Raw genomic sequence first — 27,227 nt, 5'->3', positions numbered from 1 at the left:
CCTGCCCAGGTAACAGAGTGAGACTCTGTCTCAAAAAAAAAAAAAAAAAAAAAGAAAGAAAGAAAGAAAGGAAGAAAAAGAAAAAAAAAAGAAAAAGAAAAAAAGCCTTGAGGAGGGCTCAAGATGGCTGACTGGAAGCATTTCATGCCTGCCTCCTCCACTTTGAAGAATCAGAGTAGTATACAGACAGTCATGCTTCAATTGCATTATCCAAGAGAGAATACTGGAATTCAACAGAGAAGTGACAGGAGACACCAAAAGCAGGGACTGAGAAGTAGGGGAGGCAAGCCTTTCTGGCCAGTATCAGCTGGGAGCCGGGAGTGACTGATTTCCCAATGCAGGGAAGGGGTGAGTGAGAGCCCTCCACTGGATCACCAGGAAACTGTGCAACCCTGGCCATGGGAGAAGCCCTCTCCCTCCTACCCTCTGAAACTAACATAGGCAGGTGCCAGGAGTCAGAAGGGTCCCACACCCTTTCTGAGTCCTAAGTGGCTACAGCAAAGTGCTGCCTTACTCCTGTGTTTTGAATAGCTTCCCCTGAAGGTCCCCATAATCAAACACCAAAATAGTCAATAATCAAAATTAGCACCAACCTTGAATACACAAAGAAAAGCTAGTTTCCACTGGGGAAAGATTCTAGTGGGGTTCCTGGAGGCTCACTGTTTGTGGTAGTGGGGTGCCAGTGTTGGAATTTGAAACTAATTATAAATTAGGGAAAATCTTGGATTTTGTGACCAACCAGATGTCCTAAGGGATTAGACTGGTAGAAGCCACCCTCAGCAAGGTGGATGATAACATATGTAAAGTGCTAGGATTACAGGTGTGAGCCACTGTGCCAGGCCTGATTTGTTTGATTTTGATTAGTTCGGTTTGTGGGTGCTCCTGTTATGGAATATACTTTAGTCTCTTGGTATCTCTTTATCCTCCTCATAATCATCATAAAAGTGTTCTTGATGTGTTGTAGCCTCTCAACAGTCTTAAATGTTTGTGTGTAGCCATCCATCGTGCATTAAATGATCTCACTTTAACTTGAACAGCAAGAACATAAAGCATCATCCAACTGATCTGATGTCAGTGACCTGTGAACTCCATACTGAGACCTAACAAGTTCATTATGATGGTGACAGAGAGTGGCATCGATGTCCAAGGTTTTGGTCAATCTCTCAAAATTGAGAGGCTGACCAAAAAGGAGGAAGTGTTAAGTTAAATTTGATCTGAGGCTGTCTTTGCACTTTGCACATTGAGTCCCCATCTAACAAACTACAACCCGATTTAGTACACAACCAAACTGAAATCTGCATCTATTTTTGTAACAGATAGCCAGGTCTCAACTAATCCCAAGCAGCCAAGCTTCAGCCCAACACAGGCTGCAAACTTATCAGACCTTGTCCAAGTAAGGCAAATGCCTAGCTAGAAACACTCAGGGTATTCCTGTACCTTCCTGTCCTATAAATACTGCCCACCTTGCAGAGTGGAGCTCTCTGGACCTCTTCTGTTTCTGAGTGTTGCCTGATTCATGAATCATTCTTTGCTCAAATAAACTCTGTTAAATTTAATTTGTCAAAAATTTTTCTTTTAACATGTCCTCGGGGGTCTAAATCTGTCACTCTTATGTGGTCACTCTTATTTTGTCACTCTTATGTGGTCTCCTGTGCATGGCGATTTCTAAAAAATTTTGAGCTTGTACTTGCTTGAATTCTAAGAGACTAGGTTGCATCCACCAGAGGGCGTTTTGATTGCTTCTGCTCAGAGCACAGAAGGCTTGGAATCTCTTTAAGTGCTTTTAAGTGGTTTGGGCTTGATGTGGAGGCTCAGGCTCTGAACTCCTTGTTTCTGTCCCTGATCACAGTGCCACCATAGACATGTGGTCTCAGTACAGCCCCAGATCTCTGCTTAGAGCTTAGTGACCCCAGCACTGTTTCTTCCCATGGTTGGTCCCTTTTAGGGTAGAGTGGATAGGGTGGTTCTTGGAGAATCTAATGTATTGCTGTGAGCACAGGGAGAGGCTGCCCTGGAGAATCTAGCCTGCTGTCTTGTCTGTCTAAACAGAGCCTACCATGATTTTTACTCAAATCTTTAGCATAAATGTGATTGTCTTGGCTTTCTGTAATAATATCTTTGAAGAAAAAAGAATTGTTCACAATTGACTCATTTAATATTCTCCACAGTCCTGTGAAATGCGAAAAGCCAGGCACGTTAAGCAGTTCAGAGTGCTGACACCTCACAGGGTGATGTAAGGCAAATTTATTCACCTCTAAAGACTCAGTTTCCCACTATGTAAAATGGGCAGGTTCTTATCTCCTTCCCAGAGCTTTGTATTTAAGAGGATGGAATTGGGGGAGCACTCAGCACCTAGCCCACTGCTACTGGCACAAGGCTGTACTATCACCCAAGGCCGAGATGTCCAACTCCCGGATGCCCTCCCCGCCCTCCCAGCGCCGAGGCGGGGTCTACCGGGCGGGCGGAGAGCCGCGCGCGCCAGCTGCCCGGCCCGAGGCGGGCGGGAGGCGGAGCCGGCGCTCAGGGGCCGCCTCCCGGGCGGCGGGGCGGTCCCCGGGGCCGCTTGCTCGGCCTCCCCTTTACCCAGGCAGCGCTCGCTGGCGAGGCCGCGGCTGGGGTGAGTACGCGCGGCCTCGGATCCGCCGCCCGCGACGCGCAGTTCCGGGACGCGGCGCCTGCGCGGGCCCTGGACTGGGGTCGCGCGGCCGGGCGTCGTGCGGCCGGCGGCCGGCCCGGCGGGTCCTGCGGAGGCCGAGCTGATGGGAGGCTGCGGCTCAGGTGCGGGCGCGGGGGAGCCGGGCGAGATGCTGCCAGCCAGGGAGGGACCCGGGGCTCATCCCCGGGGGCCCAGCGTCGCGATTCTGGGTCACCCCAGCACCCCTGTCCCCGCGGGGTGCATCCACCTGGAAGCCGCCTTTCTCCAGCTTTTCAAGTAGAAACGCGATCAGCCGATCCCAGCCCGGGCCGACGAGCTCCGACCCGTCTCGGGCGGGTTAGTCACCCGTGTTTTGCAGGACTTCGGAGCCGGGCCCTCAGTACGTCCAGTGTCCCTGCATCGGTGACTCTTGGTGTTCCGGCTTCCATTAGATAAGGGCCGTTAACTCTTGGTTTGGAAAGAGAAAAATAGAAATAGTCTAGGGGGCTCTGGACCGAGGAGAGGCCTTTGGGCCGGAGCCTCGGGAGAGCAGGTACCGTCGGAGGGTGGGCGTGCGCCCGGTGGCAGCGTGTTCCGGGTGGAGGCGGCGAGGGCACAGCGGGACCTCCCCACCCGTTCCGGGATGAAAAGGAGGAGGAAGGAGATGGTAATTTGAGGGTCGAGGAGAGGTTGAAACCAAGTTTTAAAGACAGGAAAGAAAACATATCGAGGATGCAAGAAGGTCGAGGAATCTTAGATCGGGAGGAATAGGATTCAGGGTCCAGGTTGAGAAATTGGGGTTCAAAGGAGGCCCTGGAGGGCTAGCCCGGTACCTGGATGGGGAGTGCTGGGATGTCTCTGGAGGGGTGGGGGGTGATGTTCGATTGAATGTAGATTAAGTTTTGAGAATTTTATCTTCTAGAGCAGATTTGGCTTCTGTGAAGACTGTAAACCTCATAAAATGGCAAAAAAAAATGTTGTGTACTTGTCAGTGCATTTTGGAGAGAGAAGGTCCATAGCTTTGATCAGATTAAAAACATCTGTTAAAGGGAATTACTGAATCGTGCTGAACTGTTTGGCTACATAATCTGAGGGAGGGTGGGTAGAGAGGGCAGTAAACCCAGCTGCTATTATATTTTATATGCCATTTAATAGAATAAGCATTTGGTATTTACTTTAGGCTGAGCTAATAGTAATGTATGCTTTTTCCAGATATGCATGCCAATGATTTGAGAATCTCACTGAGGCTCTTTGATTCACAGTGGGAACATCCAAAGCAAGTCAGTGGTGGTTTTCTATTCTTTTAAAAAAGCCATCAGTGAACAATGGTTTCTCAAACCTGGCTGCATTTCTCAGAATTGCCTGGATTCTTGTTAAAAATACATATTTCTTCACCTCACCTCAGGTGTTTGAAATAAAAATCTCTGGGAGTGTAGCCTAGGAGCAGGGATTTCAAATAGAGCCCACAGAATTCTCTGGTATTGAAGATCAGCGTCTGAGATTTTAATTTAATTAATTTATTTATTTAAACTCCAATTCTGCAACAGATTAGATATTTTTCTGTAATATACAGTAGTCCCCCTTGTCTTCTGGGGATATGTATGTTGCAAGACCCCCAGTGAATGCCTGAAACTGTGGGTAGTAGTGAACTCTATACACACTATATTTTTTCATATATATATACCTGCCTATGATTTATAAATTAGGCACAGTAAGAGGTTATAAAGTAGGCACAGTATCAGGTTTTTTTTTTTTTTTTTTTTTTTACTTTTTTTTTTCTTATATTTACAAAGGGAGTTGATAGGTTTTTTTTTACTGATAATAAAATAGAATAATTATAACAATATATTGCAATAAAAGTTATGTGAATGAGGTCTCACTCTCAAAATATCTTACTGTACTGTACTGTACTGCAGGTAACTGAAACCGTGGAAAGTGAAACCACAGATAAGGTGGGGACTACTTTAAGGGACAACTATGTAGGCATTTTATCAGAAAACAACAACATTGTTTCTGATCATAAAAACCCCATTCTAGAAGAATTAGAAGATACATAAGAATTAACACTTTTCCCCAATCCTATAATTTAGAGATGACCACCAGTGACTCTTTCAGGCATTTTATACATAAAAGACATGTGCACACACACATTTGTTATATAATTGGGATTGTATTTGATATGTGTTTTTATATATGTATATTTTTTACTTAACTATCATGAGCACTTTTTCATGTAGTTAAGTTCTTTTAAACACTATTTTAATAAAAGTGTATGTTCCATCATATGGATGTACTGTAATTAATTAAATCAGATCCTTATTGTTAACACTTGGATTCTTCTCAATATTTGGTTACTTTAGCAGTGTTGGTTTGAATATCATGGTCTGCTTCTCTGATTATTTCCTTAGAATAAATTTCTAAATGGTGGAATCAAAAGCTATTCAAATGCATTTTTAAAATCTCATTTTCACCCAGTTTCTTACTGCACTCCTCACCAGAAGGAAAATTAACATTTCTGAAGGATCTGTTACATTCCAGGTCCATACTCTTATTTCAGTGGTTCTCAAACTTTAATGTGTATAAGAGTTACCTGGGGAGCTTATTAAAATTTCATTTTTCTGAGTCCCAGACCCAGCTGTTCTGACCTAGGATCTTTGTGGGGGTGGGGCTGAGGACACAAATCTGCAGTTTTAACACATTCCCTTGTGTATTTGATAAAGGCCCACTTAGAAGTACACCTTGAGAAATACTTTTTAAATAAATGGGCCAACCGATTTAGAAAATTTAGGGCAGTTGTCTATAGCCATTTATGCATGTGATAACAAGAATTTGAACTCAGTTCTTTGTGACTTCAGAGCCCTGAAGTTTTTTCCATTATCTCAGAGCTTCTCAAACCTCACTGAAGTGCCCCTAATAACTGCAGAAAGTACACTCCTACCGACCCCCTGTAGGCTTCTCAGGGACAGCTGAAAATGGCATGTAAGTACACAATGAGCTTATATTAAAACCTCCCATCAGAAATCCTTGTGAATTCTGTATTATGCTGTATAACATATACTCTATCAAACAATTTCAGTTGTTTGGGTTTGGCAAGACCACCTGGCTTCCAGTGTGGGTTTCCACAGCTTCCAGAGACAGGTCCACTGTGTCCCAGTGTGCCGTGTGGCTCACCCAGTGGTACTTAGTGGATTCGTGGAGGAAGAGGCCGGCCAAGCAGCAGCTCCTTCCAAGTCAAGAATAAGAAGTATCACTTTTGAAAACTCAGTGGCAGAGAAGCAGAATGTGGTGGGCATGATCAAGAGACAGTGCCATTTATTAGAGATGGGCCTCCTTCCCTTGGAAGAGTGTTGGTATTAGTAAACTGAGGGAGCTAGTGTTGGTGCGAGCCTTTTCAATTAAAAAAAAATCTTCCTAAGATGAAATTTTATACCCATTTCATTTTTTTTTCTTCTCTATTAATCTTCCTCCCTTCTCTTTTTTTCATGTCTCATCCCTTTTAACAGTAGCCTGGAATTATGGTGTGTCCTTATGTATTTCAACTAGTATATCCTAGAAAGTCATTCATTATTTACCAGATTGAGCACCTGCTGTGTGTCAGGTTGGTTTGAGACACTAGGAATACAAAAACAGTGATTCTCCTTGAGGATGAAGTTAATTTACTGCCATAAATTTACTCAGTCCTTGAGTTTAAATGACTTCTACTTGCGAATGGCTGTCATCATTCCTATCCCATTCATGCCCCTACCCAGGGAGCCATTGCCCTTTTAGGATCTGGGCAGTGTTCATTCAGAAGCCTCCTAAAGGAGCTGTAATTGGGAGAAAGGATATCAAGGCCTGAGGAAGGTAGGGCAACGTGTGTACAAACAGCTCCCAGGAACTCTGCAGGAGTGAAAAGAGTGGCAAAATACCAGTGTTTCCGCTGGTGCTGCCCAGGGATTCTCAAGGCAGCAGGAGCCACATCCTGCCTCCTCAGATACCCTGTGTCTACAAAATTCCCAGATGGATTCAGAGATGTTGGAATGCTGATTTTGGTGCTCACAGCTGCAGAATGAAGACCACACCCTTTCTCCCAGTGCATAAAATCTTAGTATACATTTGTGGAGTGATACCTGGTGTCTTCCCAACCCCCTCGGTGGAGTAAAAATGTGTGGGGTTAGAGATTCTCCAAGAATAATACTTAGCATTCATGTTGCTTTACCTTTTGTTATAGTTTGTCTTCCTTGCTAGATTTTTTTTTAGTATTACTATTATGGAAAATTTCAAGCATACACGAAAGTAGAGAGGAAGGAAATGGACTCTCAGGTACCTATCACCTCTCTTCAATACATCTCAGTATTTTACCAATCTTGTTTCATCTTTTCCTCTACTTTGGGGTGGGGGTGTTGGCATATCTGAAAACAAATTGCAGACATCAAGATCTAGGAAAATTTTGAAATAAACTCTGAGTGCAAGGACTGGTCTTTAATTCCCTGTCTCCCCTTGTCCCTAGTACTCTGTTTGAAAATAGCAGGTGCTCAGAGAACACTGGTTGAATTGAGGGGAAGAAAACCAAATATGAAAACATGAGCATTTCAAACTAACTCTAGGGTAGACTTCTAGAAAGGAAAAGGGTGGTGAGTCTTGCCCTAAATTGCTTTAATTTTGCTTGAATTTGTTCTTGCAGTCATAATTCCTCTGTCATATCAAGACAGCCTGGATTGGAAGAAAATGTTAATAACTCTGGGACTGCTTTGAGAGTTCAGGGTTTCTTAATTACTTAAATGTGAGCAATAGGTCCAGTCTGATGGCATTTTCCTAAACACCAATCAGGAGATGCTTGCCCTAAAAATAACTTTCTTTGAAAATGTCATTATGTTTTTCTAATTATAGAAGTAATATATACATATTGAAAGAAAAATAGAAATTACAGAGAAATAGAAAATAAAAATTATTTGTATCTCAACATGTAATTCCAGAGATAACATTATCTTGTCAAATATTCTAATAACATTTGAACATAAATTACATTGGTACTCAGCCAATATTTGTGTTCCTGGGAATGTACCAGGTATACCGATGGACTTGGGTACTTCATCTCATGAAATTTTCACAGCAACATTTTGAGATAAGTGCTTTTTACTATTTTATAGCTGGTGAAACACACAAAGAGGGGTTGCCTCCAGTCACTTAGCTGGTCTCTCTTGAAAGACAGATGGACAGTGTTAGAAACCTTCACACCTTGGATGCTTACAGGAACCAAGGAAACCTTCCCCTTGAACTTCCCTGATGCTGGCTCTCTGTACAGTTTCAGGGAGGGTGCTTGGGTTTAGAAAAAGGGGTAAATGATGATTTTTAACTGGTTCAGATGTAGTCTCAAGAAGTGGAATTAGCAATGAAGGCCTAATTATTAAGTAATCATTAGTAATGGCTCCTTGTAGAATAATTGTCCTTATCTTTAAACAAATTCCATAGGCTCTAGTTGATTACTATTAGTTTATGATTATTCACAGCAGAGTTGTTTACTTCTTAGGTAGGTTTTATTTTAAATTACAGTCATCCCATGGTATATGGGGTTGGGGGGGTGGGGACTGGCTGCATATATGCCCCAATTGGTGTATACTCAAGTCCCACAGTTGGCCCTGTGGACCCTGCGAATAGGAAAAGACAGCTCTCCGCATATGTGGGAGATTGAGAATACTGTACTTTCCACCCATGTTTGGTTGAAAGTTCGAACCTGTGTGGTTCAAGGATCAACGATATCTTTTAGAGCAGTTTTAGGTTTACGGCAAAATTGAGCAGAAGCCACAGAGATTTCCTGTATACCCTCTGCCTTGGGTAGGGTTTTAAATCTCTGCAGGCCACACTTCCCCTCTGTAGAACGAGGGAGCTGGATATGTGTTCTTTAAGGTCCTCTTAACACTGCAGTGATTTTATGATCATTCGTTCTTTCCACTCAGTCCGTGATTCTCTCTTTAAGGGGACTATCCCTCCATAAATAGCTCTTACAAAAGTAATGTTCCCAGTCTAAATTTTCCAAAGTTAATATCTTTATAAAAAACAGTTGCTGATCCCAGCATTTAAGCCCCCTGCAGTTAATCCACAGGAGGTTGTCTAATTGTCCCTGGGAACCTGATGACAGACCTACTGTCACCTGAAGGGAAGCAAACAGACCTCCAGAAGGCATTTGAACAGACAGCCCCGAGGAAAGGCAAGGTGGATGTGGGAAAGAGGCACAAGGCCACCCAATGGAATGTGCATATTTCAAGGGTTCGTCCTGGGCCTGTTCAGGCACCAAGGAGAGAAAAGAGAAAATGTCCACGTGACAGACACGCCAGAACATGGATTTTGGAGCTGACCCCCTGGGCTCAGACCCAGCCTTCCCACTTGCTATATGGTTATGTGGTCTTGGCAAGTTACTTAACCTCTCTAGACCTTTTGTTTTCTCATCAGTTGGATGAGAATGAAGTTAATACAAGTGATTCAACCTCGTGCATGGCACAGAGTACACACACAGATAAATCACTCTTATCAGCTGTTATTACTGCCTTCAGCATCGACTTTCTGTTACACCGGCACAGGACCCTAAACACAGGCCACACTGTTTATTTGCTTCCTGCATCAAAGATTCTCTTTTGTGATTTGACCTGAGAACCAAACTCCATTTCCATTTGTAGCATTGTGTTTAGAGAGAAATGTTTTCTAGGCTTCCTTCAAACTAACCCAGAGCTAAGTTTGTGGAATACTAGCCTTTAGTAAGTATGAAACTATCTTGAGAGTTGCCAGGATTGTTTTTGCTGTTGTTTTTTAGGGTTACCTGCCACCTCCCAGTTCTCTTTTAAAGCAAAACAAAAACAACTTTACTTTGTTTTCATTATAAAAGGACTATATTATACAACTATATATGTAAAATATACATACGTATGAGACTATGTAATATATAACATAAATATAAAAATAAACCATAATATGAAACCATATTAAAATTCTAAAAAGAAAAGAGGAAAAAAAAACCCCAGCTAATCCCATATGCTTAATATAATTATCGTTTGCTTTTGTGTATATTTCTTTCTGGACTTTTATTCTATATATTTTTTTTTTTTTTTTTTTTTGCCGGCACCTCGATCTTGAATATTCTGTATTTTTAGTTGTAATCATAGCACACATACATAGTTTACTTTCTGGTTTTCTTTTTGTCACTTAAGATATAATCATAAATGTTCCTATGTTATTATTTAGCATAGAAAATATTTTGGTCTCCATTCTACCCATGTAATGGAGGACGTATATGTTTATGGAGATTATCTGTGCCCTGGCTTTAGCGTTTTCTGTGTTTGTCTTAGAACATGTTTAAAATTGGGGGAGAGACTGGTTCTGACCACGCAAAGAGGATGGTAGGGCGCGTTGCTGGCTGGGTCCCAGGGGGCCTGACCACGTAGCATTCACCACCTCAGTGCATTTACCATGGTCTGGCGTGGGCCTCAGCTAGGTGGATTTTTGTCAATAACTCAGAGCATAGCTACCTCTGGGAAGTAAATTCATATTATCGCATCTTATGGTACTGAAGTTAAATCAGAATGCCACTTTATCAACTGACAGTGAGAAATGCAGTACAAAAAGTGATGGTTTAGGTAGCACCAGTGTGTCTGCCTGTTGGCCATCCCTAAGCTAGACGCATTTAATGTAAAGGAATATAGCAGTAACAACAGTGGCGGTTACCATTTAGTGGGTACTTACCGTGGGGCACGAGGTGGGCTAATATATATATGCAAATGCCTTAGGTCATTCAGTTCCACAATATCCTCTCTAGTTAGGTACTATTTTTATTCCCATTTTACAGATAAGGAAATGGAGGCTTGGGAAATGATTGGTCAGAGGTTACATGGCTTTTATGCTGTGGAGCTATAGTTTGTGTCTAAATTCAAACCCCTGATCTTAAACACAATGCTGTAGTTCTACCTGTTATTCTTATAGATTGTTGACCCTCCTGTGTTGGGATTCTCTTGTGTTTCTTGCTCTCACCCCCACCACCCCACTGTTGGGCTGTGCCCTGTGCCAGTGCCTCACTGAGAACATAACATTCATTCCCTGCTGTTGAGGACCATGTTTTTCTAGCTCTCACAGAGGAGAAGAACTTTTATCTTTTTCCTTATTTTTTCTTTGGGTCGAAATATGCTTCTGTAACAGGTGTGACATTTTGTTAACTCTCTTCTAAGGCTGTTTCAGGAAGGGACAATTGAAGAAGAGAACTATTAGGGCTGTGTCTTAGGCTGTGCACCCTCCCTTGTCTCTTTGGCCTTTTCATTCTGCGCAGCATCCAGAAATGGCTTCCCTTCTTGGATGACAGACAGCCTGGGCACTAACCCAGAAGAGCTTCTGTGACAGATAGCTGGAAACTTCAACCTCTAAAACCTTTGGTTTTCTGATCTCTAAACCCTAAGTGGGAGAACTACCATTAATGTTAGTTAAGGTCTATTGGGGATAAGTTTGCAATTGGTGCTGAAATAAATCATTTCAGGATAGGATTTCCATTTGAAACATGTCTTTTTGTGATTGCCTTTTAGATAGTTGGAGGAGATCTACTGAGCAAAAGCAGACATTGTATCTTCAGTTTTCATCAAGTTTGTAGTCAGATTGGAAAAGTTTAACTTGAAGTTTCCTTGCCTGCAGTGAAGCAGAGAAATACATCATACTCACATAATAAAAGACATGGGCTTCAACCTGACTTTCCACCTTTCCTACAAATTCCGATTACTGTTGCTTTTTACCTTGTGCCTGACGGTGGTTGGGTGGGCCACCAGTAACTACTTTGTGGCTGCTATTCAAGAGATTCCTAAAGCAAAGGATTTCATGTTTAATTTCAATAAGGCCCTAGCTTTGGAGAAAGAAGCGACTCTGACTAATGAAGCATCCATGAAAAAGGCAGAACTTGATGACTGCCCCCCTAAGTCTCCACACCTCAGTAAGTGTTTCCTTTTTTCTTTTGTATAAGTTGTATGCAAACTTTTGATTTAAATGTATGTACAGAAAAGTATAAAACTCAGAAGTGTACAGCTCAGTTGAGTTTTGCAAAATGAACATACTTGTCTAACCAGCATGTACATTAAGAAATTGAATCGTACTAGAACCCCCGCAGTTCCCACGCTTCTTTCAGTCACTACCTTGTCTTCAAGATTCTAACTCTATAGGTGAGATTTTTCCTGTTTTGAACTTTACAAATTGGAAGCATATATGATGTATTCTTTTGTGTTTGACTTCTGTTGTTCAACATTATTTTTGTGAGATTGGCTCACATGGTTGCATGTGGTTATAGCTTGTTCATTTTCATTGATGTCTAGTATTCCATCATATGAACATACCCAATTTTATTATCCAGCCACAAGTCTCAAAAGCACGTAGTGACAGAGTCCATTGATCCAGGATGGTGGCTCTGTTCTATGTGTCTCCCGTTCTCATCCTGGGACCAGTGGGCTAGCCTGGGCATGTTCTTCTCATGGTACCAGCAGAGCACGAATGGAGAAATGAAGGCGTGTTCAAGATTCCATTTGTGTCACATTTGTTATATCCCTTTGGCCGAAAGTATGGAGTCAAGGGGCAAAGATTAAAGTTTTCGATATTGTCTTTAGTGTTTATTAAGTATTGCTATATGTTTTTATTCCCCTTGGAAGTCGTGCCTTTCAATTTAAATTAACAGAAAATTAATTTAACAGTCTGAGATCAGAGTGCCAGCATAGTCAGATGCTGGCAGTCTTGGTGAGGGCCTTCTTCTTCCTGAGTACGTCCTCGCGTGGCCTTTCCTTACACACATGTAGGGAGAGGGGGAGGAGACGAGGAGAGACAGATTCATGTCTCTTGCTGCTTTTGTAAGGGCATTGATCCCACACAGAGGCTCCACCCTCGTGAGCTCATCTAAACCTAATTACTTTCCAAAGGCCCCACGTTGGGGGTTAGGGCTTCAACATTTGAATTTTGGGGGGGACACAAACATTCAGTACATGGACTCTGTTTCCTAGTGGAATCACAGTCTTGTACTGCATTCATATGGACATGCTACTTGTCTTTAGTCAGTCACGGAAGAGCCAGAACGTCACTCATGATCGTGTGTTCTCTTCACAAATTACACAAGTTGAGATATGAAAATGATTAAAATGCAGATCTGACTGTAGTGTCCCCCTTTACCCCAAATCTTCAGAATATATTTAAGCAGTAAATTAATTCATAAAGAAGAGATGGGGTGATGCAATGCTGAGCGAGTGCTAGATTACAAGGATGGCATAGAAGTGATGACTTAAGATGGGCACATTAAAAAATTATGGCAATGAGAAGGTGAGGCAGCAAGCTAGTTTATATTAGACCTGTTGAATGAGGCTTTTTTAGGGGGCAAGAACAGAGACTTGTCCCAGGTCAGGTTAATAATGGGGGTTTATGAAAAGGCTGCCCAGGAAACCATTTCGACAGCCACCCCTTTATCTCTGGCAGCTCTGTAGCCCAGCAGCACTTGTCTTCTGTGAAACTGTCTTTCTTACAGCTTGTTTTTAGGGCATTACTGATTGCTGACTCTGTGTCTAGCAGATCCTTCTGGAAGACTCCTGTAGGCCAGTTATTCTCTCTGGGTGGCTTGAGGCAGTTACTTACCCTTGGTGCTACTGGGCAGAGAATCAAGGTGCTGTTAGACTCTTGAGCCTGGTCTAAACAGCCATAGCCAGGGTCGGGCATGGTCACATGGACCAGGCATGGAGATTTGTATTCATAGGTAGGACGGGCCTGTGACTGCTTTGCTCAGAAGGAGATAGCACAACATGCAGGCATCTTGAGAGTTTGCACCCTGACCAATATATGTGGAATTAAAAAAAAAAAGAAAGATAAAAAAAGCTTAGCTCAGTTTCCACTTGTGGCTTCTTTGGGCTTCATCTGGTCAGGTTTCTTCCAGACTCACTGAGCAAATGCTGTACTCCTTTGGAAATGTCTGCCAAGGTGGCACAATGGAGAATTGTTACAGTGTTGCACGTGCCTGACGTGCTGGGTTAGGGAGTGAGGCTAGTTTCTACTTCTTTCTAGTGCTTTTCCTACAGGGAGCGAGGACAGCTGGAGTTTAGGAAGGAGTGGGAAAAGGGTCTCGGTCAGGAGCTTGATTCCATGCAATACTCTTGATTTTTAAGAGATTTCACCCTCTTTCTGGAATCTGGAGAAGGAAATGAGTAGAGGGCAGATTTGAAGAGTGACTCAGTCTAGCCTTGACCTTTGCTTTTTACCAGGGTCACTACGACAGTCTGTATTTGCTACTTACAGGTGGATCAGACAGCCAGAGTTGATTACCCAGCCACAAGGAAATGCTCTTATGTATCACTTTGCTTGCTTTGCAGCTGATAAGCTTAGTGATATGATTCTGTGGTTGTAGTCCATGACTAAACGAGCCTTCAAAGTAATAATAATAAAAGCTGACGCTCACAGTGCTCACTGTGTGCCTGACGGTGTTCAGTGTGCTTTATATGTATTAGCTCATGTCAGCCCCTGAGCCCCCTCTAAGGTAGTACTGTTATTACCTGTGTCCTGTGTTTATTGTAGGAGGCAAGAGCAAGCTCATTTTCAAACCAGATCTCACTTTGGAAGAGGTACGGGCGGAAAATCCCAAAGTGTACGGAGGCCGCTATCACCCTGAGGAATGTAGGGCTCTGCAGCGGGTGGCCATCCTCATTCCGCACCGGAACAGAGAGAAACACCTGATGTACCTGCTAGAGCATCTCCATCCCTTCCTGCAGAGGCAGCAGCTGGAGTATGGCATCTACATCATCCACCAGGTGAGTGTGGGGCAGACCAGGGCCCTCCCTCCAGGCCCTGCTCTCTCAAGGACTCGGCCACATGACCATTTGTCCATCGTAGGTGAAAGGACCAGCAAACTATTAACGTCATCAAAGGAGAGTTCTCTTACCTCATTTATCCCTGAAAGGAGCAGAGACAGTTCTTGTCCCAGAGTGTGGAGTTATGGGACCAAGTTGTGGGAAATTTTGCTGCCCTTCAATGAACCTCTAGAGGAAGCTAGAGGTATTTTTTGTGAGCCCTTCCTTGTTAGCCAGTGACTGACCCAGGGTTTTCCCTTGAGATTTACTGACTCCTTATGTTTCCTTCTGCATTTGCTTTACACTACACCATGAGATGTTAGAATTGTTTTCATTATTAACTATAGCTATTTAATGGGGGACCTAGACAGAGGATTTGACATAATATTCTATTAATAGCCATGACTATATCCATTTTTCTGCCCTTAACTTTGCCACCAGTTATTATGTAAAACATGTTATGTTTAATTTTCACTTTCTTGATTCACTTATTTGGCTTCCAGAAGCATGATTTAGTAGGAACTCTGTAATTGTAGGCTGCTTTGGAAGATTTTAGCTGCGAGGTCAGTGGATTGGGTGATTTAAGGTGCCTCTATTTGGTATTAAAGTTTATTGAAAGAAAACTTGAAAGACATCAGTTAAACATCTATGTTTAAACTTTTCAAAATTGTCCTTGGCTATGCAAATAATTCCCTCTCAAATTCTTAGAAATTCTAAGAGTGCAAGCAAAATCATAAGTACTTATGTAACATTCATTATGACTGGTAATATTCATTTTAAGTAGAATTTTTGACAACTCAGAGGATTAGGTCTGCAGTGTGTATTCTATAATAATCTGGGATCTTGAAAATCAATGTGCTTATATATCTATGCCCATTTTTTAGTGCTTGAAACAAAATTTTACATTGTTTTATAGTTATTTTTGCTTTTAACATTGTTGGCCATAGGTTTGATTTATTTGATTTTGAGTTCTTATTCAGGACAGCAGCCCAGATGAATAGAAAAATACGTCTACTTTATGTTATTCTTTTCAGGAAAACACTGTGGTAGCTCCTGAAACTGCTTGTACTTTTGTTATGATAAACCATTTATTGAACTGGAATTTATTCTTATGGAATTTGATCCAGGCAGCCATGAAAAAAATTAATACTGTAAATTTATTTCTATACTATAGCTTTGATCATATTACAGATCTGATTGTGCTCTTTCCCTACCCAGTGGCGAATCTCTCTCCGTAAGGACGCTGTGAAGATTGGCCTCTGCCATTTGTGTCATAACGGGATCCTCTTACAGTGATTTCCAAGAAACTTTTGAGTAGCTTAGCAATATTAGTAATAAATCTTCTCTGTTTATAGGTCAGGATTTCTTAATCCTTTCTGCAAGCTATTAACTAAATCTCTTGGAAGCTTAGTATGAATTTATAACAGGGTAAGATTGGGATCAGCTAAGAATTGAACAGTGAAGCAGTAATACTGATTGATATGACTAGTATATAAGAAAGGTTTTGTAGTTTTATATGGAATAAAGGTATTTGTGAAATTTTGGGTTCAAAAAATTTTTTTTAATTACAGTAAGAACATCTATCCTTTTAATAAATTTTAAGTGTACACTACATTATTGATAATTATTTGAGTTATTTTTATGTTTTAAAACTGTTTAAAAATGTTTTAATTGTGGTAAAGTACACATAACATAAAATTTACCATCTTAGCCATTTTTTTCACTTTTACTTATTTATTTTTACCATCTTAACCCTTTTTAAGTGTACAGTTCAGTAGTGTTATGAATATTCATACTGTTGTATATCCAATCTCCAGAACTTTTTAATCTTGCAAAACTGAAACTCTATGCTATTAAACAACAACTCTCTAGATTTCAAGGAATGTTTTTAAGTAATGGAACATAAGTACGTGTGAAGCATAAAGAACAAAACTCCAATGGTCTTTCGTGATCATTGCAGCTACTCCGTCAGATCTTTACATCACAAGTATAGTCTTGTGTGTTAGCAAGAATAATACCAACTCTGGAATCTGATCTGAAGAGGGGAACAATGTGAAATCCCATCTCAGGAGCTTTTCAAATTTTAATCTCTGTATCTGTAGGCTGGAAGTAAAAAGTTTAATCGAGCCAAACTCTTGAATGTGGGCTATCTGGAAGCTCTCAAGGAGGAAAACTGGGACTGCTTTATATTCCACGATGTGGACCTGGTGCCCGAGAATGACCTCAACCTTTACAAGTGTGAGGATCAGCCCAGACACCTGGTGGTCGGCAGGAACAGCACTGGGTACAGGTAACATGGCTGTGCTGCTGGGTTGCTGAGGTCAAGAAGCTTGCCTGTGTGCAGCAAGTGCCCAGAGTGTCTTAGCAAAGCAAGAAACAAGAAAAATGGTCCATGATATATTGCTTCAAATTCAAAACAGGAATTAGAGATTGTAAAAGGAAAATACCCCATAGCAGCTTTGGCAGAAAATCACAAAGACAAAAGGGAAAGAACAGGGGAGAGAACACAGTCTGAGCATTGCAAGTGGTGGCTGGCCTCACCCTGCAGTGCCCACATGGTGGAAAAGCCACAAGCTGAGTAGAACTCAAGTAACTTATCTGTCTATCCCCGACTCCCACCTCTAGGAGGCAACAAGATGGTGTCCCTTGGGTCAACTTTTAGGCCTCAGTTGTGACATTGCTTTCCAGATGTGGCCTTTTTCTGGAGTTCAGAGAGGCATGTCCACTGCCCTCAAAAAGCTCCCTATTGAGTGTTGGGGTGAAGAGACAGGTAGTTACAGTGGAGTTGCATTACTTTTGCATTTCTGCAAATACAACTAGATGCACTGGATAAGGAGAGGGGAAGAGGGGGGAGAGAACTATAAAACTATAAAATAACACAGGAGATTCCACCATGCATACTCTTGAGTGTGAAATGGAAACTGAATCTCTTGATGCTTCACTTGCTCTTGGCTTCCATGTTGCTGTTACTGTGTAGCTCTCACATTGAACTGTTTAATATAATTCTTGAGTAAGGGGACTTCAGGTGACTTTGCCTCAGCTACGGACTTTAAACCCAATCCCTGTATAAGCTGTGGGATATAAACAAACACCTAGAACAAGCTGCAGTGGTTGAGAGCACAATGTCTTTTAAGAAACACCATAGAGGGAAGGGTTTCAGGCTGTTCCTCAGGGAAGGTGACACCTTCATCTTGTGGAATCAACAGGAGCTTCTCAGCAGAGTCCTAAAACATGCCAGAGAGCATGGCATGGTTTGGGGAGATATGCAAGCAGTTCATTGGTATTCTAGAATGTCTGGGAGGAGGGGCAAGAGATGAAGCTAGGCAGGGGCCAGAGATTATACAGGCTTTGTTTAGTCTGGTAAGAAGTTTGGATTTCCTATGGAAGGGGATAGGAGCTGTTGACACATGGTTACAGGTAGGGAATGACAGGAGAAAGCTCAGTGCAGACTGTCTTTCATGTATTGGTTGGAGCAAGGTAGGAGGGGAGAAGCCACAAGCTTGAATTAGGGTGAGGACAGTGGGGACAGAGGACAAGGAGAGAAGCACAAGATTTTTCTCTTTGGTGAGAACTTGATGTATGGATTTGAATCTTATTATCTAAAGGTTTTGTTTTCTGGTTTCTTTGAGCCACTTCTGCCTTGAAGAAAGCAGCATATCATGGCTGAGCACACTGTGGTTTTTTAAGAAGCAGGTTACCATCTGTTCACTTATTATGTAACATTAATAAGCTATTCCTATCTACAACACAGAACGCCTCTCCTTCAGAAACTTGCCATAACTATAACCCTCCCATTGCCCACTTCTTTCTAGCTAGATATCAGAAAGTCTTTGTCTTGAGAAACTGACACGTTTTTCTTAATGTGAATCAGATAATTGAACGTGTTTGCCCTTTTGATCTGGTTGCAGGAAGCTCTAAGCCAAATCCATGGCCCTCTTTTAGAAACCGAAAAGAAACTTATTTGCAGATCAGAGTTCTAATGTATTTCCTGTCTTAATTTTATGTCCTGATTTAAATTTTTCTCTGGTTTGTCATTTATATTATTCTATTTCATTGTATGTATCCTGTAAATGGCCTCATCTTTTGTAGCCACACAGAGGCATGTACAGGTAACATGGGAGTTGGGTCCTTACCTGCCACTGCTTACCTTTTCTACTCTGCCCCACTCCCTGTGGTGGCGTCAAGCTCAGCGGCAGGCAGCTGGGTGTCTGCCCCCTGCTGGCAACTATGTGTCACTGCGCCACTGAGCTTAAATCCGCACATCCTCCTCTGTCACGCCAGCCCCATGAGTTTAAGTACAAGACATTTTTTCCCTTTACACATGGAGAGAGAAGAAGTTAAAGGAACTTGCCCCAAGTGTCTTTGACTCTAACGAAGCCAAGATTGATCTTGTTTATCGGTGCTTGTGGATCAGTGATAAAGCTCTAGACCAGCCTCTGGCGAATTTTACTGGCCAGAATACCTTTGGCAACTGCCTCCTTTCGACTGTTATTTTATGATTCCACTGTTATTTTATGACTATATTCTCCCTGCCCTTGGGCCTTACAGCCCTTTAAAAAATGCAAATAAAACTGTTCTGGGCCAATTCAATATTTATGCTTTTACAGAAAAGAAGGAAAACCCAAAGCAAAGATCAATAAATACCTAGACAGTTGCCATCCAATAGGCACCTGAGACACAGCTCCTTAGCCTTTCTTTCCAACTTGTCTCCTCTGCTCCTCCCTGCCCCAGCTAAACTTGTCCCAGGTGTTCCTCACACAGCCTGCGCTTGTCTCCCTCCTGTGCTTGGGCTCACAGAGTTCTGGCTACCAGGAGACCCCCCCCCCCTTTTTCTGCCTATCTAAATCCTTCCAGGCTCACCTCCTCCTGCTGTGGTGGCATCTTCTTCCTCAGAACCCCAATAATACTCATTTCTCCTGTTAGTGCCCAAACCCTGCAGGGCAGGGGGTATGCATTACGTGTTTAGCCAGCTGCCTTGTGCATGGCGGATAGTGGTTGTGACAGATCACCCCCAAATCATCAGTGCTGGTTCTCTTGTGGCACTTGCTCGCTGGTGCATGGCAGGTTATGCCCGGCAGTAGTTCCACTCACAGTGCCCCGAGGAAGCTGCTGATTAAGAATCCTTCCCTGTCGCGCCTGCCTCGCCAGCAAGGAAGACGCGGCAACTGGAGTTCTTCTGACAGTGCTTTAATGGGGTTCCCTTTAGACTTACATGATGCGGAAGACCCTGAGCACAAGCTCTCACACACTTATATACTCTAAGGAAGGAGGGAAGTGATGGGGATAGGTTAAAAGCGCGCGAGGGTTATTACTGATAGGCCAAGCTAAGATCCTTCATATGCATACTTATAGAACAGGCCAGGACTTACTCTGCGCATGCGCTGAACTTGTTTACTACAGGCGGGCCACCGGAAATCGGCGCCATCTTGTAATGGCGTTGTCACCGCGCCCCACACTTCCCAAACAGTTTCTGATAACCATTGCTACGAGTCACTGCTAGTAGATGGCTTGATCAGTAACAATTACCTTCTGAGCACCTTATTTCCTTTTGTTTGTTTTAGGTTTCAAAAATACTGTTTCCCAGAATTTTAAGTTAGGGGTATATGTAAATAAATCTATGTTTTTTTATAGGTTATTCAGTATCCCCAGGCTGTACTCAGAACATAGAAACAAACAGCTGAGCTACAAATTAGCTTTTGAGACGTCGCCTGTTAGATGGCAAGTGTTTATGTGTTTATTGATCTTTCCTTTTGGTTTGTCTTCTTATCTGGAAAACCATGAATATGTAATTGGTCCTGGAACAGTTTGAACTGAAGTTAATTAAAGTTAGAAATCCTCCAAATATTTACATCTTTTTATTCAGTAACATCCAGATTATTAAGCTGCCTTCATTTGCATTTCTGACTTGTTACAATTAAAGGATATCTTTATTTCTCAGATTTAGTAATTTGTCCACTGATAATAAGAGTCCTATCTCACTGGGAGGTGCTCTCAGACTGTTCTCTCCTGACCATTTTCATGTGTTTTTTTTTTTTCTCTTTCCCCTTTTACTTGTTGGTAGTATTCTCCACAGTTTCATAGAACTTAACCCCACACTTCTACCTCTGTACTTTCCTCACTGACTAGATTCTCTCTGGATGATTTCTTCTACTCCTGTGCCTTCCAGTACTACCTGTTGACAGCTTATTTCCAAAGCCGTGTCTGTAGCCATTCTTCTTTTGTGAGTTTGGCCTCTGTGTCCTTTTGCCTACTGGCAAAGCCCCAGAGATATCTCAAATTCAGCTCAGTCGGAACCATAATTTACTCTCTTCTCAAAACCTAATTATTATTCTGTATACGAAAGGTACTATCCTTTACCTAGTTACCAGGCCAGAAACCTCAGGGGTGTTAAGGTATGTTGGATTCTCCAGGAAACAGAGCGTGAGTTGAAGATCTGCATGCAGAGAAGTGGAGATTTGAATGAAGGGTGTGTACATAGAGTGTGTGAAGGAGCTGTCTCCTGCTTTCCACCACTGCCCTGGCAGAAGTAAAAGTAAAACAAAAAGTCCTCATGACACTCATTTATGCTGAACCTGGATGCAGCCTCAGAATCCTTCTTAACCAAGTGCCCTTGGTAGCTGTTACCATGCATTAGATTGGCACATGAGATGAAATCTGTCATCCAGATCTGATGTTGTGGTTCACATTTACAGGTATCTCTATAGACCTGTACACATAAACATCACCGATACCAGTTGGGTGGCACTTTGCTTAGTGAGCAAAGGTGAGCATTTGTGTAGACAGAGAAGGCAAGACAGGGGAGGCCAGGCGTGTTGGCAGGCCGGTGTCAAGCAGGAGCAAATGGATTGGAAGTGTTCCTAGAATGCTAGCCTTGAAATCAGAGACCTCTGAAATGTCTGTGGAGAACAAAAGGTCTTGTTACTAATGTTCTTACCTTTTCTTTGCTTTCTTTTGCTCCAGGTTACGTTACAATGGATATTTTGGGGGTGTTACTGCCCTAAGCAGAGAGCAATTTTTCAAGGTGAATGGATTCTCTAACAACTACTGGGGATGGGGAGGCGAAGACGATGACCTCAGACTCAGGTGAACAACAGAGAAGGGTCCCCTTTATGGGGCTCTCCTATCAGTGGTGGCTCTGGAAGCCTGCGCTTATGTATCATTCCTCTGGGTGCTGGACCGGCAGGTCACTAGGCTGTGGATTAGGGCTTAAAGCGGGTGGAGCGAGGACAGGATGGCCCAAATAGTTCTTTGCTAGTGGCAGCTTATTCCCGGCTCGTGGGTGTTTGGGTGTGGTGAGGGCCTCTGTGGACTTGTCAGTGGGAGTTACTTACTGAGACAAGGTCTCATCAGTGAATGGGACGTCTCAAACTGCAGGGTGTCTGCAAAAATGCAGTTTGCAGGAGGGCCTGTTAAGAGCCTTACGCTTTCTCTCGGACCCCAGGGGATCCTGGCACACTTCCCAGTGTCCAGAGCAGGGAGTGCCAGCAGCCTGTGAGGAGCTGCACATCCTGAAGTAGGCAAGGGTGTCCTCTCCTCCGCATGCATTAGCCAGCCCCGCACACTGGGGGCGCCGCTGGCGGCCTGACGCCCGGGCCTGACTCTGGGCTGTTGGCATTGCCTTCAGTTCTCTCGGACTGTGTTCTCTGTGGTGGGCTCAGAGTGGGTAAATCTAGCCTCTTCTCTCAGAGTCTTCCTCTGAACTTGGGTTTTGTGGCCAGGTAGTTACAGGTATCCCTACTTCCTAGAAATAAGTAGTTATTCAAGAGCTTGGAGCTGGTATCTTCCAACTTGTAATCACAAGGTCTTTCTGGCTATCAGAGCTCCTCCCTTTCCTTCCTGCTGTTGCTTCTTGGAAAGGAAATTTCTAAGCCAGTGTTCTGAATTAATAAATGCATGACTATCAGAAATTTTCCATTGCTTCAGCCGAAGGAACCGCGGGAATCGTGCTGGTCTTATTCCTGTGTCTAGGCAGATAGTCTCTGGCATGTTTCTGGCAAGAGGGGATGGATTCCCCTGCCCAAGGGCTCTGCAGAAATGGCCATAGTGATGGGCAGCAGCCCAGCTGTAACAGCCTGCGGCCATGCCCACCAACTGGATGGAGGCTGCCTGCTAGATTTCAGGCAAGAGTAGCAAAGGCCAAACAGTAAATAATTCCTATCCTCTGCCTCAAGTCCACTTCACTGCCCAGCTGGGGTGAATAGTAGAATTTTCCATTGATCACATATCTTCACTTTTTTCCTGCTACCCCTCAGCTTCAAGGTACAGGGGAGCCCCAAGTTTTGCTTTCGTTTGATAGGGTCATAATGGCCTTCAGAATGGTTCTTGACTGATGTTATGGATCAGCCAAAATGATTTGAATGTAAAAGTTGGTTGAGATTTATTTGCTAAATACCTACTTATTCACCTGTGCAATGGGCCCCACCCTTCTTTGCTTATATAATACACTGCAGTTTGCAAAGCGTGTTCCATGCAGATTATGTCATTTCAAATCAACTCTGTATCACCATTACCCTCTTACAGACAAGGGAACTGAGACCTGAAATACAGAACTGACTTACTGAGGCTGTAAGTGATAGAGTCCAGATTTGAACCTAGGTTTGTGGCTTTAAAGCTTGTGACCTTAAACGATCATTCCTTTCTTTGTTAAGAGAAGGCAACTCTAAGTAAATTCAGGATCCTAAGAGACTTGATTCTCCTAGTTTTTGGGATATTTTAAAATGAGTACTTTATTGGCTTTTTTCTTTTGAAAATGACTAACTATAAACTGACCCATCTCCTTTGTACCCTAGTAGTAAATGTTAAATGTGATTTTTATGGGCTTATTGCCTCAGTTCCCACTGTAATAGGAAATCTGAAATTTTAGGAGTTTTTCCTTCTTTTTTTAATACCCAAATAATCAAGCTATATGTGACACTGTGTGTGTGTGTGTGTGTGTATGTGTGTGTGTGTGTGTGTGTGTGTGTGTGTAAACTTTGGTGAGTGATTCTTTTTAAGTGCCCAGTAGATAGGTGGGATGGATTTTTTTTTTTAATTTTTTCTATTATTTTTCTAGGGTTGAGCTCCTTAGAATGAAAATATCCCGACCACTGCCTGACGTGGGTAAATATACGATGATCTTCCATACCAGAGACAGAGGCAATGAGGTGAATATAGAACGGTGAGTCCTGGATTCATGTGACTGGCAAGCTACCTACGTGGTCTCTTCTGTCAGGAAGGACTATGCTGAATTTGATCAGATACGAGGTTTTTGAAACAAGAGTCACAATATTGTTATCATACTTATTAATAAAATTAACAGTACCTCCTTAATATCATCGGATGTCTAGTCAGTGTTCAGATTTCCTTGATTATCTCATGAACACTTTTTTTAAATAGTTGGTTTGTTCAGATCAGTATCTAGACAAGGTCCGTGTTGCGTTTGGATGATCTCTTTTGATCTGTAGGTTTCCCCTCCCCTTCTTTTTTTTTTTTTCCTTGCAGTTTATTTGTTGAACAAACCAGGTCATTTGTCCAATAGAATTTCTTACGTTATGGATTTTGCCGATTGCATTCTAGTGGTATAATTGAATGTATTCCTCTGACTTCTGTATCTTCTTATAAACTGGGAATTAGATTGCTCTAGATTTCTGGAGACTCAAACAAATCCCAGATATTGTTTTCAGGCAAGAACACTTCAGTGATGGTATTGTGTATCTCCTTTTGTGTCACAACAGGAGGATGTAATGTCTGGTTGTGCCTTTCTCGTGATGTCAGGCTTGGTTTGTGAGTTTAGGTATTTAGCCTAATCCACTCATTGTGAAATTCCCTGTCAGTTTTTCACCTAATGATTTTAGTAGCCATGGATGCTTGATTTCTAAATTTATTATTGAATTTGGGGTTGCAAAATTGTAATATTCTAATTCTACCATTCCTTCTGCATTTGCTAGATTTTTCTACAAAGAAAGACTTGCCCTCTTCATTTATTTGAGTACCCTGGGTGTCCAGTTTTTGTAGGAGAGGCAGAATAATGGGAAAGAATCAAGCATTGATTAATAATTTTTCAGACTAATGAGTTGGTATTCCCTAGCATCCTTCAGGATATAGTTAGTATACTTTTTGATACTCAAATTGTGTCTTCTGGGGGCTGAGTCCTTTCAATATAACCACAGTAGTCTTTGAGAGCTTCCTTCCCTGTGCTTTGGCGTGATGAGCTGTTCTAAGCCAGGCGTCCTCAAACTATGGCTCGCAGGCCACATGTGGGTATTTTTGCCCATTTGTTTTTTTACTTCAAAATAAGATATGTGCAGTGTGCATAAGAATTTGTTCATAGTTTTTTTAAAACTGTAGTCTGGCCCTCCAACAGTCTCAGGGACAGTGAACTGGCCTCCTGTTTAAAAAGTTTGAAGACCCCTGTCTAAGCTCATCTTGTAATTTTCCTACCCTAGGGATTTTCCCTTTCACCAAGGGATCCTGACAGGTAAGCCAACTGTTATGGGGCTCTGATTGAAGAATCTATATTTCCTTGTTGCGATGTTTTCCCTAAATTTTAAAACAGCATTAAGGGGCTTTTAGCCCTTTTGTTAGCATCCACATTTTTAAACAGTATTAAAGGGCTTTCAGCTCAATATTAAAGGGCTCTGTTAGAATTAATATTTTAAAACAAATATTAAAATTAAAAAATTAAAATATTAAAAAGCTTTTAGTCCTTTTGTTAGAGTCTACCACTGTCACAAAACAGCTGTTTCTGTTTTCTGTGTCTTCCTAGTCTGTGTCCATAAGCATGTATTTTTCTCTCTACATTAAAAAAAATTAATTATTGAATAGATAGAAAAGAATACTTCTAAATTATGAAAAGTATGAAGATTCTTGATACCATGAACGCTGCTGGTATACCCCACCAAAGCGGTGGGCCCCATTGCCTGTGGGGTCTCCCTAACCCCATATTCTCCCTCTTCCCATCCCCCCCTTCATTCCCCTACCCAGGTAACTCTTTACTGAATGTTTGTGATAACTATTTGTGATAATGATAAGTATTTCTGCTGTTTCTTGGTTTCCTTGTCTTCCCATATGCTTGTATCCCTGAACAAGAGATTGTTTAGTTGTGTCTGTTTTTCAACTTTATATAAATGAAATCACGCTGTATTTATTCTTCTCTGACTTTATGTAGCTTGCCATTATGTTTCTGATCTCTATCCACATTGTTATGTGTAACCAAAATTTATTGTTTTTCACTGTGAAGCAGGTAGAGCTCTGTTCAGTTCACTGCCCACTAGTCTTCCCGGATTCCACACTCTTCTTCAAACGCACCCTGCTCTTCTGCGTGTTGGTACATCTTGCCCAGGGTGGTCACTCTGCCTGGAGTGTCCTTTCCTTCACCTTCTTCCCTTGGTGAATTCCTCCTATTTTAAGCATTAGTGAAATGTACCTTTCCCTGTGGCCCCTCGCCAGTGTCCCTCATGGAGTTGGGTGCCCCTTATTCTCCTCATCTATGTACACTCTAACTTTTTTGGGAGACTCTTATGAAAGCTTTGTACCTTCCCTGCCTACAGACATAATTTTCCCAACAACATTGGAGGATTCAGAGACCTCCTGAAGCTCATTAAAGGATCTGTGGCTCACACACTGTTTCTTGCACATCCTTTTGTCCTGTAGACATCAGCTCACTGAGGGCAATGACTCTTGTCATCCTTGGTTCCCAGGGTCCCACGTAGGGTCTGGTACATGAATACATGGTATCATTGGTGTCTGTTACTTTTGATGGAGAAACACACTTTTTTACAGCAGGAAACCCAACTGGTACAGTAATTTTTATAATAATTATGCCACACTTTGGGGCAAGGCAAAAAGCAATGGAAACATAGGTTATATCCTTATCATTCACATTTGTTCTTTTTATTTTTAGGATGAAGCTCTTACACCAGGTAGCACGAGTGTGGAAAAGAGATGGGTTGACTAGTTGTACTTATAAATTACTGTCTGTGGAACACAATCCTTTATATATCAACATCACAGTGGACTTCTGGTCTGGTGCATGACCTGGAATCTTTTGGTGACACTTGGAAGGACGAATTATATGATTGCAATAATTTTGGCCTAGAGACTTCTCCTAGTAGCACACATTCAGAACCTGTTACAACTAATTATTGGGCTGAATTTTTCCTTTTTATATTTTCTTAGCAGATATGGAATGTAAAACAATTGTAGCAAGACAGCTTTCCTAGTTGTTTTTATCATGAGGGTCAAATATTGTGATATGGATACTTAAAGGACTAAATATAAAAGGACGACTCAAAGGATATAATGAAGGCTACTTGAGAACTGTGGTTGAAGGAGATTTATTTACATTTGAAATGGTATATTGTGGGGTAAAAGGCCACAGGAAATAAGATTACTGAATGTCTCGGAGAACCAGAAGTGTTCTCATTCGAGGAAGAAAGGTACGAAGATATGTTTCTGTTACTTATTTATCCTGCACAGTCTTCTGTGAAATGGGGTCCCGGGTGAGAAGAGGAAGGCCACAGAAGTGGGGAGAAAAGGTGAAGAATCAAGATGCGGTGGCCTTGGGAAGGAAGAGGTGGCGGAGGCAGAGTGTCGGAGGAAGAGGCTGCAGCTGCCTGGGGGTTGCTGGGTGCTGCCGTGGCTGCTCTGCAGTTAATACGCCTTCCAGCAGTAGCGCAGCAGAGAACATGTTACCTACTAGTTTTTAAGAATTTTGTAAAATGATTTTGTACATGTAGGATATGAATTAGCAGTTTACAAATTAATACATCTATAAAATACCTCTGTAGTAAAATGAAAAA

The 27,227-nt window shown here is 42.2% G+C and overlaps 1 protein-coding gene across 3 annotated transcripts; it reads left to right on the top strand.

Annotated features, from left to right (window-relative positions):
- Positions 1 to 2,524: 2,524 nt before the first annotated feature.
- B4GALT4 (beta-1,4-galactosyltransferase 4) lies at positions 2,525 to 27,227 on the top strand. Of its 3 annotated transcripts, none has more exons than XM_012780587.2 (8): positions 2,525 to 2,617; positions 11,176 to 11,573; positions 14,177 to 14,409; positions 16,551 to 16,738; positions 20,080 to 20,166; positions 21,409 to 21,531; positions 23,501 to 23,605; positions 26,330 to 27,227. In XM_012780587.2, exons 2-8 carry the CDS (start codon positions 11,321 to 11,323, stop codon positions 26,460 to 26,462), a joined length of 1,122 nt encoding a protein of 373 aa, XP_012636041.2. In that variant the 5' UTR covers positions 2,525 to 2,617; positions 11,176 to 11,320; the 3' UTR covers positions 26,463 to 27,227. The 3 variants fall into 3 exon arrangements, with proteins under 3 accessions (XP_012636041.2, XP_012636043.2, XP_012636042.2); XM_012780588.2 differs by having other exon boundaries at positions 2,566 to 2,778; XM_012780589.2 differs by lacking the exon at positions 20,080 to 20,166.

Source organism: Microcebus murinus, chromosome 1 (genome assembly GCF_040939455.1).
Source record: "Microcebus murinus isolate Inina chromosome 1, M.murinus_Inina_mat1.0, whole genome shotgun sequence".
Taxonomy (NCBI): Eukaryota; Metazoa; Chordata; class Mammalia; order Primates; family Cheirogaleidae; genus Microcebus; species Microcebus murinus.
This window is presented reverse-complemented; position numbering and strand designations above follow the sequence as displayed.